The sequence below is a fragment of the Mesoplodon mirus genome (genome assembly GCF_964341445.2).
Source record: "Mesoplodon mirus genome assembly, chromosome: 3".
In the NCBI taxonomy this organism is placed as follows: domain Eukaryota; kingdom Metazoa; phylum Chordata; class Mammalia; order Artiodactyla; family Ziphiidae; genus Mesoplodon; species Mesoplodon mirus.
Window position 1 is genome coordinate 37918364 of NC_138978.1, and position 20379 is coordinate 37938742.

The 20379-nt window shown below is 41.2% G+C and overlaps 1 protein-coding gene across 1 annotated transcript in view; it reads right to left on the reverse strand.

The window, feature by feature from the left end:
• Positions 1-286: 286 nt before the first annotated feature.
• The window catches only part of ZMYND12 (zinc finger MYND-type containing 12), a gene marked incomplete at its 5' end in the record, with an annotated part of 34398 nt that continues 14305 nt past the window's right edge, over positions 287-20379 (reverse strand). Inside the window, 5 exons of the mRNA XM_082613871.1 lie at positions 287-612; positions 8591-8740; positions 9973-10084; positions 12616-12738; positions 15045-15214. Of these exons, the coding sequence (XP_082469997.1) occupies positions 488-612; positions 8591-8740; positions 9973-10084; positions 12616-12738; positions 15045-15214 (680 nt within the window). The 3' untranslated portion in view covers positions 287-487. The remainder of the gene's footprint in view (positions 613-8590; positions 8741-9972; positions 10085-12615; positions 12739-15044; positions 15215-20379) is intronic.

A 20379-nucleotide genomic window follows, 5' to 3' on the forward strand; every position in this document is an offset into this window, starting at 1 on the left:
CCTTGTTGATTTTAACTGTTTTTTAGATTACTTTTCTTAGTGATTGCTCCAGAAATTATAATGGGCATTTTAATCACAATCTACCTCAGATTAATGCTAACTTAATTACAGTAGAATAGGGAAGCTTTACTCCAGTATAGCTCTATTTCCTACCCCTTTCTTTGGCAAAGACCTATGAAGAATGCATCACTGGGAGACCTCTGAGAAATAGGATAAACTATTTGCAGTTTAATTATAAATACCTTGTTAGTGAGCTGATAACACATTATTCAAAGTCATGCAAAGCCATGATAAATAAGAGTTTTACTGATTTCTATGCCAAAAGCTCTATATTCCCCAACATATGCTGTGAAACAATAAAAACACAGCTATGAGTGCAATCCCAGGGGATGAGGGTGGGCACTTCGGCAATTCATAGCACCTCAAAGCAGCTATGAAAGGCTGGAATACATTAGATGCTCAATAGTCCATGATGCAGAGCTCTTGGTCACCAAGTAATGGGATGAGCGTCCTCAGCTGAGGTGAGATTTAGTAAATCTTGAATGGTGTTTTGTTCATGGACACTGAGCTGCTGTTCTTTGGCTAGATCCAGGGCTCTCATGGCGTATTCCTCTGCCTGAAATACAATTGCAGTGATAAAAGGAAGTTGTTACAGAAAAGCATTACATTGGAAGCCCCATCTCTGCTCGACCCCAAAAACATGGGAAAGGACCCTTCAGCTTCTCACACCAGCCACTGAGTTCTTTGTGGAAACTTGTGAACATACACTGGGTCTTCACAGCTAACCACAGATGTAGGATGAGGGTGAGAGGGGTTAGGGAACAGGAAAACATGGTCACTGAGCTTACAGTGGACAAAGCTTCTTTTCTACATTTCAGGGCCCTTTGAACCAACATTGGGAGGCATAGAAGTGGAAGGTGCCACAAGTAAATTGCCATCTAGGGGGCCAAGCAGCCCAGAGTTTTGACTTGGACAGAGGCTTCACAGGACATCTTGGGACAGGCTCTAGCTGGCCTTTCCGCCCGCCCTCCCTTCCCCGCTCCGTCTCTTCTTCTTCTTCTTCTTTTTAACATCTTTATTGGAGTATAATTGCTTTACAATGGTGTGTTAGTTTCTGCTGTAAAACAAAGTGAATCAGCTATATGTATACATATATCCCCATATCCCCTCCCTCTTGGATCTCTCTCCCACCCTCCCTACCCACCCCTCTAGGTGGTCACAAAGCACCGAGCAGATCTCCCTGTGCTATGTGGCTGATTCCCACTAGCTATCTATTTTACATTTGGTAGTGTATATATGTCCATGCCACTCTCTCACTTCATCCCTGCTTACCATTCCCCCTCCCCGTGTCCTCAAGTCCATTTTCTACGTATGTGTCATTATTCCTGTCCTGCCCCTGGGTTCTTCATAACCATTTTTTTCCTTTAGATTTCATATATATGTGTTAGCATATGGTATTTGATTTTCCCTTTCTGACTTACTTCACTCTGTATGACTGACTCTAGGTCCATCCACCTCACTACAAATAACTCAATTTCGTTTCTTTTTATGGCTGAGTAATATTACATTTTATATATGTACCACATCTTCTTTACCCATTCACCTGTCGATGAACACTTAGGTTGCTTCCATGTCCTTGCCATTGTAAATAGAGCTGCAATGAACGTTGTGGTACATGACTCTTTTTGAATTATGGTTTTCTCAGGGTATATGCCCAATAGTGGGATTGCTGGGTTGTATGGTAGTTCCATGTTTAGTTTTTTAAGGAACTTCCATACTGTTCTCCATAGTGGCTGTATCAATTTACATTCCCACCAACAGTGCAAGAGGGTTCCTTTTCTCCACACCCTCTCCAGCATTTATTGTTTGTAGATTTTTTGATTATGACCATTCTGACTGGTGTGAGGTGATACCTCATTGTAGTTTTGATTTGCATTTCTCTAATGATTAGTGATGTTAAGTATCCTTTCATGTGTTTGTTGACAATCTGTATATCTTCTTGGGAGAAATGTTTATTTAGGTCTTCTGCCCATTTTTGGATTGGGCTGTTTTTTAGATGTTGAGCCACCTCTGTATTTTGGAGATTAACCCTTTGCCAATTGCTTTGTTTGCAAATATTTTCTCCCATTCTGAGAGTTGTTTTTTCGTCTTGTTTATGGTTTCCTTTGCTGTGCAAAAGCTTTGAAGTTTCATTAGGTCCCATTTGTTTATTTTTGTTTTTATTTCCATTTCTCTAAGAGCTGGGTCAAAAGGGACCTTGCTGTGATTTATGTCATGGAGTGCTCTGCCTATGTTTTCCTCTAAGACTTTTATAGTGTCTGGCCTTATATTTAGGTCTCTAATCCATTTTGAGTTTATTTTTGTGTATGGTGTTAGGGAGTGTTCTAATTTCATTCTTTTACATGTAGCTGTCCAGTTTTCCCAGCACCACTTATTGAAGAGGCTGTCTTTTCTCTATTGTATATTCTTGCCTCCTTTATCAAAGATAAGGTGACCATATGTGCATCAGTTTATCTCTGGGCTTTCTATCCTGTTCTGTTGATCTATATTTCTGTTTTTGTGCCAGTACCATACTCTCTTGATTACAGTAGCTTTGTAGTATAGTCTGAAATCAGGGAGCCTGATTCCTCCAGCTCTGTTTTTCCTTCTCAAGATTGCTTTGGCTATTTGGGGTCTTTTGTGTTTCCATATAAATTGTGGAATTTTTTGTTCTAGTTCTGTGAAAAATGCCATTGGTAGTTTGATAGGGATTGCATTGAATCTGTAGATTGCTTTGGGTAGTAGAGTCATTTTCACAATGTTGATTTTTCCAATCCAAGAACATGGTATATCTCTCCATCTGTTTGTATCATCTTTAATTTCTTTCATCAGTTTCTTATAGTTCCTGCATACAGGTCTTTTGTCTCCTTAGGTAGGTTTATTCTTAGGTATTTTATTCTTTTTGTTGCAATGGTAAATGGGAGTGTTTCCTTAATTTCTCTTTCAGATATTTCATCATTAGTATAAAGGAATACAACAGATTTCTGTGCATTAATTTTGTATCCTGCTACTTTACCAGATTCATTGATTAGCTCTACTAGTTTTCTGGTAGCATCTTTAGGATTCTCTATGTATAGTATCATGTCATCTTCAAACAGTGACAGTTTTACTTCTTTTTTCCAATGTGGATTCATTTTATTTCTTTTTCTTCTCTGATTGCTGTGGCTAAAACTTTTTAAACTGTGTTGAATAATAGTGGTGAGAGTGGGCAACCTTGTCTTCTTCCTGATCTTAGTGGAAATGGTTTCAGTTTTTCACCATTGAGGACAATGTTGGCTGTGGGTTTGTCATATATGGCCTTTAGTATGTGGAGGTAAGTTCCCTCTATGCCTACTTTCTAGAGGGTTTTTATCATAAGTGGGTGTTGAATTTTGTCGAAAGCTTTCTTTGCATCTATTGAGATGATCATATGGTTTTTCTCCTTCAGTTTCTTAATATGGTTTTTCACATTCATTGATTTGCATATATTGAAGAATCCTTGCATTCCTGGGATAATCCCCAGTTGATCTTGGTGTATGATCCTTTGAATGCGCTGTTGGATTCTGTTTGCTAGTGTATGTATATATATATATATATATTTTTTTTTTTTTTTTTTTTTGTGGTACGCGGGCTTCTCACTGTTGTGGCTTCTCCCGTTGCAGAGCACAGGCTCTTGGACGCGCAGGCTCAGCGGCCATGGCTCACAGGCCCAGCTGCTCCGTGGCGTGTGGAATCCTCCTGGACTGGGGCACAAACCCATGTCCCCTGCATCGGCAGGCGGACTCTCAACCACTGCGCCACTGGGGAAGCCCTGTTTGCTAGTATTTTGTTGAGGATTTTTGCATCTAGCTTCATCAGTGATATTGGCCTGTAGTTTTCTTTCTTTGTGGCATCTTTGTCTGGTTTTGGTATCAGGGTGATGGTGGCCTCGTAGAAGGAGTTTGGGAACGTTCCTCCCTCTACTATATTTTGGAAGAGTTTGAGAAGAATAGGTGTTAGCTCCTCTCTAAATGTTTGATAGAATTCGCCTGTGAAGCCATCTGGTCCTGGGCTTTTGTTTTGTGGAAGACTTTGAATCACAGTTTGAATTTCAGTGCTTGTGATCGGTCTGTTTATATTTTCTATTTCTTCCTGGTTCAGTCTCGGAAGGTTGTGCTTTTGTAAGAATTTGTCCATTTCTTCCAAGTTGTCCACCTTATTGGCATATAGTTGCTTGTAGTAATCTCTCATGATCCTTTGTATTTCTGCAGTGTCAGTTGTTACTTCTCCTTTTTCATTTCTAATTCTATTGATTTGAGTCTTGTCCCTTTTTTTCTTGATGAGTCTGGCTAATGGTTTATCAATTTTGTTTATCTTCTCAAAGAACCAGCTTTTAGTTTTATTGATCTTTGCTATTGTTTCCTTCATTTCTTTTTCATTTATTTCTGATCTGATCTTTATGATTTGTTTCATTCTGCTAACTTTGGATTTTTTTGTTCTTCTTTCTCTAATTGCTTACAGTATAATGTTAGGTTGTTTGAGATTTTTCTTGTTTCTTGGGGTAGGATTGTACTGCTATAAACTTCCCTCTTAGAACTGCTTTTGCTGCATCCCATAGGTTTTGGGTCATTGTGTTTTCATTGGCATTTGTTTCTAGGTATTTTTTAATTTCCTCTTTGATTTCTTCAGTGATCTCTTGGTTATTTAGTACTGTATTGTTTAGCCTCCATGTGTTTGTATTTTTTACAGGTTTTTTCCTGTATTGATGTCTAGTCTTACAGCGTTGTGGTCAGAAAAGTACTTGATACAATTTCAATTTTCTTAAATTTATCAAGGCTTGATTTGTGACCCAACATATGATCTATCCTGGAGAATGTTCCATGAGCACTTGAGAAGAAAGTGTATTCTGTTGTTTTTGGATGGAATGTCCTATAAGTATCAATTAAGTCCATCTTGTTTAATGTATCATTTAAAGCTTGTGTTTCCTTATTTATTTTCATTCTGGATGATCTGTCCATTGGTGAAAGTGGGGTTTAAAAGTCCCCTACTATGATTGTGTTACTGTCGATTTCCCCTTTTATCGCTGTTAGCATTTGCCTTATGTATTGAGGTGCTCCTATACTGGGTGCATATATCTTTACAATTGTTATATCTTCTTGGATTGATCCCTTGATCATTATGTAGTGTCCTTCTTTGTCTCTTATAATAGTCTTTATTTTAAAGTCCATTTTGTCTCATATGAGAATTGCTACCCCAGCTTTCTTTTGATTTCTATTTGCATGGAATATCTTTTTCCATCCCCTCACTTTCAGTCTGTATGTGTCCCTAGGTCTGAAGTGGATCTCTTGTAAGCAGCATATATACAGGTCTTGTTTTTGTATCCATTCAGCCAGTCTATATCTTTTGGTTCGAGCATTTAATCCATTTACATTTAAGGTAATTATTGATATGTATGTTCCTATTACCATTTTCTTAACTGTTTTGGGTTTGTTATTGTAGGTCTTTTCCTTCTCTTGTATTTCCTGTCTAGAGAAGTTCCTTTAGCATTTGTTGTAAAGCTGCTTTGGTGGTGCTGAATTCTCTTAGCTTTTGCTTGTCTGTAACGTTTTTAATTTCTCTGTCGAATCTCAATGAGATCTTTGCTAGATAGAGTAATCTTGGTTGTAGGATTTTCCCTTTCATCACTTTAAATATGTCCTGCCACTGCCTCTGGCTTGCAGAGTTTCTGCTGAGAGATCAGCTGTTAACCTGATGGGGATTCCCTTGTGTGTTATTTGTTGTTTTTGCCTTGCTGCTTTTAATATGATTTCTTTGTGTTTAATTTTTGATAGTTTGATTAATATGTGTCTTGGAATATTTTTCCTTGGATTTTTCCTGTATGGGACTCTCTGTGCTCCCTGGACTTGCTTGACTATTTCCTTTCTCATATTAGGGAAGTTTTCAACTATAATCTCTTCAAATATTTTCTCAGTCCTTTTCTTTTTCTCTTCTTCTTCTGGGACCCCTATAATTCGAATGTTGGTGCATTTCATGTTGTCCCAGAGGTCTCTGAGACTGTCCTCAATTCTTTACATTCTTTTTTTTTAATTCTGCTCTGTGGTAGTTATTTCCACTATTTTATCTTCCAGGTCACTTATCCTTTGTTTTGCCTCAGTTATTCTGGTATTGATTCCTTCTAGAGAATTTTTAATTTCATTTATTGTGTTGTATATCATTGTCTGTTTGCTCTTTAGTTCTTCTAGGTCCTTGTTACATGTTTCTTGTATTTTCTCAATTCTATTTCCAAGATTTGGGATATCTTTACTATTATTACTCTGAATTCTTTTTCAGGAAGACTGCCTATTTCCTCTTCATTTGTTTGGTCTGGTGGGTTTTTACCTTGCTCTTTCATCTGCTGTGTATTTCTCTGTCTTCTCATTTTGCTTAACTTACTGGGTTTGGGGTCTACTTTTCACAGGCTGCAGGTTCGAAATTCCCGTTGTTTTTGGTGTCTGCCCCCAGTGGGTAAGGTTGGTTCAGTAGGTTGTGTAGGCTTCCTGGTGCAGGGGACTGGTACTTGTGTTCTGGAGGATGAGGCTGGATCTTGTCTTTCAGGTGGGCAGGACATTGTCTCATGGTGTGTTTGGGGGTGTCAACTGATTATGTTTTTAGGCAGCCTCTCTGCTAATGGGTGGGGTTGTGTTCCTGTCTTGCTAGTTGTTTGACATGGGGTGTCCATCATTGGAGCTTGATGGTCATTGAGTGGAGCTGGGTCTTAGGGTTGAGACTGAGATCTCTGGGAGAGCTCTCGCCGATTGATATTACGAGGGGCCAGGGGGTCTCTGGTGGACCAATGTCCTGAACTCAGCTCTCCCACCTGAAAGGCTCAGGCCTGACACCTGGCTGGAGCACCAAGACCCTGTCAGCCACATGGCTCTACTTGCAAAGGTGAAAGAGTGCCTCAGGAAGCTGAGCAGGTGCTTTCACCCCCCTCCATCTCTTCTTTTCTCCCTTATTTCCTTCCTCCCTTCCTTCCTTCCTTCCTTCCTTTCCTCTTTCTCTCCTTACTGTCTTTCAATAAATATTTATTGAAAGGCTACTATGTTCCAGGTACTGTGACTATAGGCAGAAATTCCTACCCTTGTGAAATTGACAATATAGTGGGGGAGAGAGGCAATAAACAAGACAAATAATTAAAATGCAATGGTATCTTAAATAATGGTTCATGCTAAGGAAAAAAAATAAAGCAGGAAGGGGAACAGGAAGCATTAATGGTGGCAGTGGGGTTTTGCCATTTCAGACAGAGGGCAGGGAAAGCCTTATTGAAAAGTAGACAGCTGAGTCCAGACCTGAAGGAAGCGAGGTGCCAATCCTTAGTAGATAGAGGTGTCTCTTTTCTCTAAGGACCCCTTGCAGACCTAACACTCTTAACACACCTTGGGGGAATGACTTCCTTGAATGGAAAATGAGACCCTGAAATGTAGAAAAGAGGCTTTGTCCACTGTAAACTTGGACATACAATGGAAATGTTCCCTGTTCCCTAACCCCTCTCACCCCCATCCCACATAGGGCCGCTGTCCCTCTTTTGTGCTCCCACAGGGCCCTGGGCTTTGCTATCACACTCTATTTTAACCCACTGACTGGGAGCTCTTCCAGGCCCTGGTATACAGTAGGTGCTTAGTAAAAGTTTGCTGATGAAAGGAAAGAAGGAAGAAAGGAAGGGAGGAAGGGAGCGGGGGAAGGACATCTTAAATTTTCCCATGTCACCCACACAGAAAGGCCTCCTCCAACCATCCTCCCTCCTCTCTCCCCTTGCCTGCTTTATTTTTCTTTGTAGTGCTTTTCACTCTCTGAAATTATATTACACATTTATATGTTTACTTGTTTATTGTGACTTCCCCTCCTCCAGAAATATGTAAGTTACTTGGAAATAGGGAACTTGGCTGGTGGTTCACCACTGCACCCCCAGTCCCTAAAACTGTGCCTTGCAAATGGTACAACCTCAATAAATACCTGAATGAATGAGTGGATCAGTCAATCAATAAATCAAGAACCCTGAGATTTGTCACTTGCTGTCTATAAGAAATTGGACAAGCAATGGACCCTCTCTGTGCCTTAGTTTCCTTATCTGTAAAGTGGGAATAATAAAATACCTTCTTTGTAAAGGTAGTATGAGAATTAAATGTGATAATTCATGCAAAGTACTTAGGCTAGTGACTGCCACATAAAAAGCACTCAAGAACAACTGCCTTTCGAATTATTTCTGCCTGGATCCCTGCAGCAACAGGGAACTCACTACCTGTGTATGGTTAGAGCAACTACTCCATCCCCCCAAGGATTCCCCAGAGCCCTTCTTCCCTGCAGGCTTCCCAGCACTGCCCCGGCCTCAGTTAACCTGTGTAACCCTAGGGAGGCCCCCTTGAGGGAAGAAGACAACCCCATGTCCATTGTGCAGGTTGGACTCAACACATAAGAAATGTCATGAGCATCTGAACTTTTTTGGAGTGAAGGCTCACTCTGAGGGTAAAAGCTAGTGCAGTTGGGCAAAACACAGCTGAAATCAACTAGAGGAACTTCTCCCTCCATTTTAGACATGCTTCTTTTCTAGGGGAACTTGCCTTTGAAGAATTCATCATCAGGTAGTAAAGCATGGACAGGATTTTTAGAACAAAGATTGTTTTCTGGGGGGCTTTGTCAGATGTAGATTCTCGAATGTTCAAGATTGAAGTCAGGATCTGAATGGCTTCTGCTTCCTGGGCTTCATCTGCGATGGAAAGAAAGGGAGGAAAGAAGAAACAGGCCCTAGGGCAGCTGCATCTACCCTCAGGGATAAGCACCCTGTTAGGGCACCTGTCCTTCAGGCAGTTAACCAGCTCTGCCCACCAGCTCTGCCCAGCCTGTCATTATCAGAGTAACCTAAAAAAACCAAAACAAAACAAAAAACAAAACTCATTGCTACAGGTCCCAGAGTTGCTTAGCTTTCTTTCTTTCAGAGTCCTAAACTAGATCTCTTAGGCCCCCAATACAGGGAATTTGTCAGGGTGGGATTTCTTGGGTCCAACTCAACTTCCATTCTATAGCAAGAGGAGGGAGCCAGGGCTTCTGGCAGCCACAGCACCTTAATTCCTCTTCCCCAAATCCAAAGATGCTTAAGCAGTAGCCTTTCTGCTTTTCCCCATGTGAGGCTAAGCTTAGAGAAAAAGACAGAAAAGACATACACTGTAATGTTAAGGTTGGCTGTCTTTGGATAGCTATGATTTCTGAGTTTTCTGCTTTAACATGAACTGCTTTTATAATGAGAGAAAATTCAATAAAATTACTAGTTGTTTGAATCTTAGCTCAAAACTTCTCCTCCAAGAAGCCTTCCCTCTTCAACATCATCCAACTGTCCTCACCTCTTCATTCTGGGACTCAGCTTGTAATATAATTTGTACTTGTAGAAGTTTTCTTTTCTTTCACATAGTTTCTGTCTCACCCACTACACTATATGTCTCTTTTGAGAAGAAACTAGATCTTCCATCTCTTTTTATGATCTCAGAGGGAATGATGCTGTACTCAGCCTTCAGCCCTTTGCTGAGCTGTGGGTAGAGAGATGAATCAGACTCAGCCCTGCCACTGAGAAGTTCACTGTCCAGTAAAGGAAGAGGATAAGGCACCAGAACAAATGAGCAATGGGACTTCCATGTGGAGAGATAACACATAAAAACTGGATGCTCTGCAGGAATCTCAGGGGGCTCTGGCAGGGTCTTTTTTTCTCCAGATCTGTCCCTTATTAACCCCCCTGCAAGACTGTGTGTGATGCTAGGGACCTGAATTCTTCCCACCGCTGGTCAAATCTCTTTGATCCCCCTGTCTCAGTTTGCCCATTGGCAAAATGGGAAGATGGCACTGATGTGCCCCACGACAGGGACAGCTGCTCTCCCTCTGAGGGGAAAAGTCTGTGGATCAGAAGAGATGAAGTCACTGCTCTGCTTCCTAGGGAGAAATGCCACTTACCCAAGCCAGTGTCGGTCTCAAATTGTTTGCCTAGTAGATCTACTTGTTGGGTGCGAGCCTGTGAGAGGACTTGATAGTGATTGTTCAAATATTTATTCCAGATCTCAGAGACCTGTTGGGAAAGGAGATGGTAATCAGACAAGCAAGCTGGACCTTAGCCGTTGGACCAACCAGCTGAGAGGGCAGCACCTCTGGCCAGGCTTCCTGCCGGTCTGCAGACTCCCTCTCTCATTGTGCCTGAAGGCAGCAGGAGCCTTAGGAGCCCAAAGGTGCTTGGCCAAGGTAAGTGTGACAAGTGTTGGGCTGCAAAGGGCACATGGAGGGCTGATCTGGGGACAACCCTGGTGGGGTCTTATTACAATGGCTACCATGTGTTGAGCACAAACAACTACCTTTACATCCTCCCAACATCCCAATTACGGTCGTATTCTTATTACTCCCATTTCATAGATCAATAAACTGAGGTTCAGAAAAGTTAAGATCACTCTTGACTTTTGGTAAGAGCTGCTATGTGGCACAGCCAGGATTTAAATTCAAGTCTGCCTGATTCCAAAGCTCATTTTTTCTTCAGCTGCACAACAATGCCTCTTCTTCAGAAGTGGGTCTAAAATATGAATAAATAGTCACCGCATGACAACCTATATCACACACAGAAATTGTTGTTTGCTAAGTAAGATGTTATTATATGAAGATAACCAACATTTTAATATATTGGAAACAGTTTTTTAAGGAAGGTCCATACTGTTCTCCATAGTGGTTGTATCAATTTACATTCCCACCAACATTGCAAGAGGGTTCCCTTTTCTCCACACCCTTTCCAGCATTTATTGTTTGTAGATTTTTTGATGATGGCCATTCTGACCAGTATGAGGCGATACCTCATTGTAGTTTCGATTTGCATTTCTCTAATAGTTAGTGATGTTGAGCACATTTTCATGTGTTTGTTGGCCATCTGTATGTCTTCTCTGGAGAAATGTCTATTTAGGCCTTCCACCCATTTTTTTTTTTTTTTTTTTTTGCGGTACTTGGGCCTCTCACTGTTGTGGCCTCTCGCGCTGCGGAGCACAGGCTCCGGATGCACAGGCTCAGCGGCCATGGCTCATGGGTCTAGCCTCTCCACGGCATGTGGGATCTTCCCGGACTGGGGCATGAACCCATGTCCCCTGCATCGGCAGGCAGACTCTCAACCACTGCACCACCAGGGAAGCCCCACCCATTTTTTGATTAGGTTGTTTGTTTTTTTGATATTGAGCTGCATGAGCTGTTTGTATATTTTGGAGATTAATCCTTTGTCAGTTGCTTCATTTGCAAATATTTTCTCCCTTTCTGAGGGTTTTCTATGACCCAGCAATCCCACTCCTGAGCATATATCCTGAGAAAACCATAATTCAAAAAGACACATGCACACCAATGTTCACTGAAGCACTACTTACAATAGCCAGGACATGGAAGCAACCTAAATGTCCATCAACAAAGGAATGGATAAAGAAGATGTGGTAGATATATACAATGGAATATTACTCAGCCATAAAAAGGAACGAAATTGGGTCATCTGTAGAGAGGTGGATGGACCTAGAGACTGTCATACAGAGTGAAGTAAGTCAGAAAGAGAAAAACAAATATCATGTATTAACACATATATGTGGAATCTAAAAAAATGGTATAGATGGTCTTATTTGCAAAGCAGAAATAGAGACACAGACGTAGAGAATAAACGTAGGGATACCAAGGGGGAAGCGGGGGTGGGATGAATTGGGAGATGTGGATTGACATATATACACTATTGATACTATGTATAAATAGGTAACTAATGAGAATCTACTATAGAGCACAGGGGACTCTACTCATGCTCTGCAGTGACCTAAATGGGAAGGAAATGCAAAAAAGAGGGGATATATGTGTACATACTTTGCTGTACAGTAGAAACTAACACAACACCGTAAAGCAACTATACTCCAATAAAAATGTTTTTTTAAAAAGAGGAAAATATTGTATAGACTTGACAAGCTACAATTGGAATAGATACATACTATTCTAAAAGATTTAAATTAAAACTATTTAAAATTAAAAAAAAAAAAAGAAGAAGCCTAGTACTTTAGACTCTGTCAAGGTCACCTTCTCTTGCAACTCAGCCCCAAATCATCTGACGGTAAAAAACTTGGTATCAAAAGCAGTTAAAAAAAAAATATATATATATATATATATAACAGTTTAACATATTTCACAGGTAAAGATGGACATTTTAAAGTATTTTCATGTTCTTTGATCCCTTCACAGGACCTTTCAACAATTAGTTTCGCTTAAAAACTTCATCTCCTCCTTTATCCCACACCTCAATATGCCCACATTAGCTTGCTCCTAGGGATATGACGGGGTATCTGACAGCCTATTTGGAGGGGTTTGGTTCTTGTTGACCCATAAGTTATTATTTGTTAATTGCTCTATGGATGCTAAGGACTAAACTATTTTGGTAGTGGAGAAACCAGAAGAAAGAAAAGTGGAATATATCATGTATCAAGCTATGTGATTTTGGGCAAGTCACTTCATCTGTCTGTGCCTCGAATATCTCATGAATGGTCTGACACCAGTTGTAAGATACAAGGCCTAAGTATCAAGGCTCAGCTCCCATATTCTCCAGCTCACCTTGGTGTACAATGTGTCTGCCAGGTCCAACTTTTTAAGGCCATAGAAGATATTAGCCAGGTAGAAGTAGCCTCCTGAGGTCCTGATGTGCTCTGTTCCAAATGCACAACTGGCGAAATAAATCTATAGCAGAAGGAAGAAAGAGAGTGCTTGAGTTTTCTTTGTAAATCATATATCTTATAAAGGACTTGTATCCAGAATCTATAAAGAACTTTTACAACAGCTCAGTTAAAAAATGGGCAAAGGATCTGAACAGATAACATGTCGCCAAAAAGATACACCAATGGCACATGAAATGATGCTCAACATTATTAGTCACTAAGAAAATGCAAAATAAAACCCACAGTGAGATACACCTTCACACACTCTAGAACTACTCTAATCAAAAAGACAGAAAATAACACTTATTGGCAAAGACGTGGCAAAAGTGGAACTCTTGTACATGCTGGTGGGAATATAAAATGATGCAGCCTCTGTGGAAAACAGTTTGGCAGTCCTCAAAAAATTAAACATAGTTTTACCACATGACCAAGCCATTCTATTCTTAGGTATATACCCAAGAGGAATGAAGACATGTCCTCACACAAAGACTTGTACACAAATGTTCACAGCAGTATTATTCATAATAGACAAAAAATGGAAACAACCCAAATGTCCATCAACTGGTGAACGGTAAAGAAATTGTGGTATATCCAGATGATAGCGATAAAAGGAATGAAATATTGATATATAAACAACGACACGGGTGAATTTCAAAATAATTATGCTAAGTGAAAGAAGTCAGATGCAAAAAGCTACATATCATTCATTTATATTAAATGTCCTAAAAAGGTAAATCTAGAAAGACAGAAAGTGGGAATGAGAAATGACTGCAAATGGGTATGTGGGCTCTCTCTAGGGTGAAAACTGGATTATGTTGATGGTTGCACAACTCTAAGTTTACTAAGAATCATTGAATTGTACACTTAATTGTACATACCATTGACTTTTATGGTATGTATCAATAATGCTGTGGTGGTTTGGTTTGGTTTTTTTTTGTTAGGCTGAGCTTGATCTGATTCTTAACTGTGTGACCCAGCTTAAGAGAGAGTGTGCTTCTGCTTGATGTGTTGAAGGCTATGAAGCACAGAGAGGAAACACAAATGAAGAAGTGCATTGGTCAGGCTCCTAGGTGGAAGTAGATGGCACCCTTACAAGTATCAATATTCCCTGAGGCTAGTACAATGAAAGGATTATTTACAGAGACGTGGAAGGGGTACGGAACCAACAAGAGTTAGTGAAGCACTAGGGACTATCAATAGCAAGAGACTGTTTACAGTCCAAACTCCTGAGAAAACCAGGGGAGAAAGCAGGGTTACCAGGGCCCAGCAAGAGCCAGAGCTGTGGAGGAAGGCTACCTGACAGGAGCCGTGGCCATGAGGAACACTGGCCCTGCAGGGACTGGGCTGGTGCAGAAAGGCAGCAGAGTGAATACCCCAACCTCTCTCTCCTCCCAACTTCCACTCCTCTGCCATGCCTTTCACTCTCCAAACCCAGTGAGGCCAGAGAGCAATGGAGTCCACCGAGGTCAGCCTCCCAGGGAAGAGTAGGGCAGAGAATGCATTTGGGGTAAGGGGATATGGAGAAGAACCAGCACAACAGTGTTTCCAGCAAATTTAGGGGCATCGTGCAGTGGCAGGCAACCAGAGGGAGGGTTGCCCAGTGGAGAGGCTGAAGAGAGACCCAATCTGCACGGAGACTGCAGTCTAATTCTAACCTCATCCAGGTTTCAGGCTCAGGAACTCTTCCCTCCGGTAATATTGTCCAATACTGAAATCCTAACAGAAACCTCATGAACTTGGGAAGAACAGCTCAGTCATCACCCTCATCAACCTATCTAACATTGGTACAGAGTTTTATAGTTTATAAAGCACTTTCATATACCTCCAGCTCATTTAAATGCAATAATCACACTCTGTAGTAGAGACGTTGATGTTATTTATCAAAATCATAGCCAAAGTACTGCACATGTCGGGCCCTCTTATTCCTCTCTGCAATGACCCAATGAGGCAGAGACTATATTATGATTTCTGTCTTACAGGTGATGAAAAACGTTAAATAATTTATCCAAGTCTGTGTGGCTGGTGAAATGGCAGAGCTAGGACCAGGAGCAAAGTCCTGCTCTTAACCAGGATGCTCTTCTGCCTCCCTTTATCATCCCCCAAGCAACTGAGGCTTGGGAAGTGATGTGACCTGGACAAGGATGCACAGGCAGAAAGCGGAAAGTCTTGAATTCAGGTCGTTAGAATTGTGTTCTTGCTAATACTCCACCAAACAGACAGTTGTACACAGAAAGTTTCAGAGAAATTCTCAGTAAAAAGAAAACAACAACAAACAACAACTAAACAGAGCTGTTCTCAGAAACAATCGGGTGTTATTAGTTTGTTTACATCATTGGCCAGATGATAACGGGCTTCCTCATAGTTTTCCTTAGCAATGTAGAGAAGTCCCAGGTTCCGATGCAGTAAGGAGTGGGTGGCATAACAACATTCAGTTGATTTCAGGACTGTCCACTGCGCTTGGGATAGATACTCCTCAGCCTGGACGATCTGGCCCAGACCTGCCCAAAATAAATAAAGATTATAATCCACATCCTAGCCAGAGAACACATGATGAAATATGAGTCATCACCTATTCACTCATTTATTCATTGACTTGAATACTTACTGACACACAAAAACTTGTATGCGAATATCCATAGCAGCCTATTCATATTAGCCAAAATATTGAAACAGCTTAAATGTTGGTCAACTGATGAGTAAATATACAAAGTGTAGTCTTTCCCTATTCATGAGTGGCATATTATTCAGGCACAAAAGGAATAAAGTGCTGATACATACTACAACATGGATGAACCTTGAAAACATTATACTGAGTGAAAGAAGCCAGACACATAAGGCCACACATTGTATGATTTCATTAATATAAATTTTCCAGAATAGGCAAATCAGAAAGTGGATTGATTAGTAAGTGGCCCAGGATTGTAGGCATGGGAACCGAGGTGTGTCTGCTATTGGTATTGGGTTTCATCTGGGGGTGACAAAAATGTTCCCGAATTAGATGTGATGATGGTTGCACAATCTTGTGAATATACTAAAACCACTGAATTGTACTTTAAAGGGGAGAATTTTATGGTACACAAATTATATCTCAATTTAAAAATATATGTATACGTATATTTGATACTTTTTATGTGCCAGGCCTTGTGTTAAGGGATAGGAATTCAAAGATGAATCAAAGCCCTTACTCTTGAAAAATGTACAGCTTGGCTGGCGGAATGAAGACATGAAAACAAGTATATTTGTAATATAGTGTAAATGCAATGATAGTAACATTATAAGGTTTGGAAGTGGAAGAGAGTAGGAAGTGTTTAATTCTTTGGATGGGGTGGAGAGGGACAATGGAGTGGGGAGAGGCATGGTCAGTGTTATGGACTGAATGTTTGTGTCCCCCCAAAATTCATATGTTGAAGCCCTAATCCCTAATGAGACGGTATTTCGAAGTGGGGCCTTTGGGAGGTAATTAGGTCATGAGGGTGGAGCTCTCATGAATGGGATTAGTGCCCTGATAAGAAGAGACAAGAGAGAGATGATCTCTCTTTTGGCCATGTGAGGGTATAGCAAGAAAAGGCGGCTGTCTACAAGTTAGGAAGTGTGTTCTCACCAGACACCAGCTCTGTTGGCACCTTGATCATGGACTTGTAGCCACCAGAACTGTGAGAAATAAATGTTTGTTGTTTAAGCCACCCAGTCTATGGTATTTGTTATAGCAGCCAAGCTAAGATAGTCAGAAAAGTCTGAGCTAAGTTTTGAGGATGAATATAAGTTTTCTAGATAGTTAAGGGAGGGAGGGCATCCCAGGGATAATTAACACATATGCAGAGTCATAGAGATATGAAATGGTGTGCTGTGCTTAGAGAACTATATATTGGCCTGTGATGCTGGGGCACAAAGTATAAGGGATCAAGTGGCAGGAAATGAGGCTAAAGAGGTAGGCAGGGCACCGATCATGGAGGACTTAGGAAGTCGTGCCAAGGAGCTTGATGCATGTGGATAAAAATTAGAGGATTTTCAGAAAGGGAGTGAGAACCAGAGTTAGATTTAGAAGAGTCCTCTGGCACTATGCCGAGGAGAGATCAGAGGGGAGAAGGAAAAGGAAAACACTCACTAGAAGACTTTTGATATAGTTCAGGCAGGTACTAGACCCTGAACTAAGGCAGCAAATGAAGATGGAGTATATAAAAGAGACATTCAGGAGCTAGAATGGTTATGTGGTTAACCATTTCATGTGGTTAAGTGAAAGTCACCTTTATTTCTAATATTCAAATACTCTTGACACTTAACTCTTTTTGTTTAGTTGTGAAAGAAAAAAAAAAAGGTCATGAAGAACCTAGGGGTAAGACAGGAATAAAGACACAGACCTACTAGAGCATAGACTTGAGGATATGGGGAGGGGGAAGGGTAAGCTGTGACAAAGTGAGAGAGTGGCATGGACATATATACACTACCAAACTTAAAATAGATAGCTAGTGGGAAGCAGCCACATAGCACAGGGAGATCACCTAGGTGGTTTGTGACCACCTAGAGGAGTGGGATAGGGAGGGTGGGAGGGAGGGAGACACAAGAGGGAAGAGATATGGGAACATACGTATATGTATAACTGATTCACTTTGTTATAAAGCAGAAACTAACACACCATTGTAAAGCAATTATACTCCAATAAAGATGTTAAAAAAAAAAGACAAGAAAAAAAAAGACAAGAGAAAAAAAAAAAGAAGATACGTAATAGTTTCCTGCCTACACTTACCTCCTAGGGAAGTTGTCAGAAGTGAGCAGAAAATTACTTTGAGAACATTCTGCAGAGCAGGAGACATGCCCTATGTGTGAAGGGTTCTGTGTGATGGGTGCTGCAGCAAAAATGGCATCAGTAAAGTGTCAGGAGATGAAGACACGGATCCCTCATAAGTCAACCTTCTGTTCTTCTTGTGCTTCCTCCCAGGCCTACTTCATATGTAAGCATTGCTTTATTCTGGTTGTAATCATACCTCTCTGAATTACAGGAGAGGTGAAGAAGAAGCAGTCAACAAGAGGTAGCAAGTAACTTTGCCTGACCGATGCTCACACTAAAATGGGAAAATATTAGATCAGAATCAAGAGGCCATGGCCCATGATCCTCGCTCATGTTACTTAAATAGGCGAGCCACATTTTCCACCTGGGTTTTGCTTAAAAAAATAAGAGCTTTAGACTGAGGTCCTATCAAATTTAAAGAAGCAAATGACTCTTAGCTAAGACATTTATCTTGGGAAACAGTTGGTACGGGGCATTGATATATATTGGAAATTTACATTTTTCGTTGTCCAGTTCTCATTTACAGAGGTATTGCTGAAAAAAAGAAAGGCCCCCATGTCAAGCTGAACCACATCTAAACAAGCATCAGTCCCAAAGGAAAAAGCCTATTTGCGAGAAAAAAACTACAAGGCTGCAAATTCAGAGAGCAGGGTATAATGAGGTGAGAAGAACAAGCTGTGACAAGCAGGTCAGAACTAAGACTGTGACCAGTGAGTGGGTAAGTTCAGGCATGCCCTCCTACATACAGTGCTTACCTGGAGAGGTGTAGGGATGGAGTAGAGGTAACAGAGACCTAAAGTTGCCAAAGGAAGTGAGACTCTCCTAAAGGGGGACTTTCAGGGTATATGCAGTAGAGAGAGAAGGGGTGGCCAATGCATGGGGCAGTGGTACTTGTCTTCAGGGTGAGACAACAGGCTTACACTGGGTTAGTGGCAGATCTGAGAGACATGATGGGGGAAGATTGTGCAGGACTTGCGGATGAAAGTAAAGGAGCACAGGATAAAACAGTCACGGATGATTCAAAGGTGTGGCTGTGAGGCGCTCAGGGGAAGCAAAAGGCATCATTTACTGAGGGCCTGCCTTACCCTATGCCTTACACATGCCTTACACTAGGCTAGGCCATCTGCATCTGGGATTTAAGTCTGCAAAAGAAACATCAGAGGAGGAAACTGCGCATTCATTCAACCCTATATTCATCTAATCTGTTGAGTCTCTACCACTCTGCCAGATGCTCAGTGCATGCTGGATCCCTGACCTTAAAAAGTTCACAGTTGAGTGAATTCGTTACACAATAAAGAAACAAAAAATGAAGTGCTAGGAAGGAAATGAACAGAACACAGTGATCAAAAAAGGCACGGAGAAACCTACTTTGGATGATTAGGGAACACCTCTCTGAGAAGGTGGCGTTTAAGCAGGTACCTGAAGGTTGAAAAGAAATCAGCCATGTAAGAGGGAGAAAACTGCATTCCAGGTGGTATGTGTGAGAGCCCTAAGGTAAGAAAAAGCTTGATGACTAGGATCACATGGCTAGTAAAGAGTTGGAATTTGAACCTAGATTCTCCCGGTTCCAAAACACTGAAAACAGTGGGGGAAGATGAGGAAGGTGGCTCCTCTTTGAAGTGTTACTGAAAATGTCATTTCTAGTGCGTTAAAATTCCAAAGTTTTACTTTGAAAAAAAAGTATGAATGCCTCTTATTTTTCCACTCCAGTCTGGAGGAATCTCTAAGGTGGGAGAGGCATGTCCACAGGGGATGTGATTTATGTAGACTTTCAAAAAGGTTGGCAAGGTTTTAAATCAGTAACTGTGGGAGTTAGAATGAAACCTTCCATTTAGACAGCACTTTTCTGCTTGCAAAGCATTTTCATGTCCATTATACATGAATTCATTTAAACCTCAAAAGAATCCTGTGAAGAGGACTCAGATTCAACAAATGCTTACATAGTTCCCATTTAGGTGTCGGGTTCTAAGGAGTTTTTGAGTACCTTCCCTGCACTAAGTACTGTTCTGGATGTAAAGACACTACGAGGAGAAAGAATAGAGAGAGTCCCAGTTCTCCCTGAACTTATGGTCTAGTGCAGGAGAGGAGCTTTAATTAAACAATCTCATCAAAAAATGTATAATTATTATCAAAGTAAGTGCCCAGAAAAAAGAAAGAGGTTTCTAAGTGGATACATAAAAAGAGACCTGACCCAATCTGGGGGCTTGGGAAAGGGTTCTAATCAGGGGGTGGTGACTCAAGCTGAGACCTGAAGGATGAATAGGAGTTAGTTAGGTGAAGGGGAGGGGAAGAGAAGTGGGGGGAGTGGCTAGAGAAGAACCTTCCAGAACAAGGAAGCATCACAGTGCTTCTGAGGAACCGAGAGAAGGCCAACACAACTGAAAGGGAGAGAGAAAAGAATGAGAGGTGAGGTGAGAGAATTCATAAAGGCTGGACCAAACAGGGACTCATAGTTTGCTTTAGGAACTTGGTCTTTATTTATTGGAGTGACTTGGTCACATTTTGTTTGGAGACCAGGTTGGAAGGAGGCCAGGGAAGATGTGCAGAGACCAGTTGGCAGGTAGTAATCCAAATAAAAGATGATGGGATTTAGGCTAGGGTGACTTTTCCAAAATCCCATAGCTACTCAGTGTCAGAGATAAAGAGAGCCTGGGCTGTATTTCCTTGTCTAGTGCTCTTCCACTAGTTTTGGAGGAGGGACAGTCCAGAATGGGGAGTCAGATCTGAGTAGGGTAAAGAGGGCATTCTTTCAGCTAAGTGGCCTGGTATGAAGTCAGAGCCCAAACCAGTGAGGAGGGGGTCCATACAGAAGAGGCATCCCAGAATAGGAGTCAGAGCCCCCAAAAGGAGAGGAGGGCATGCAAGGGGAAAGGATAG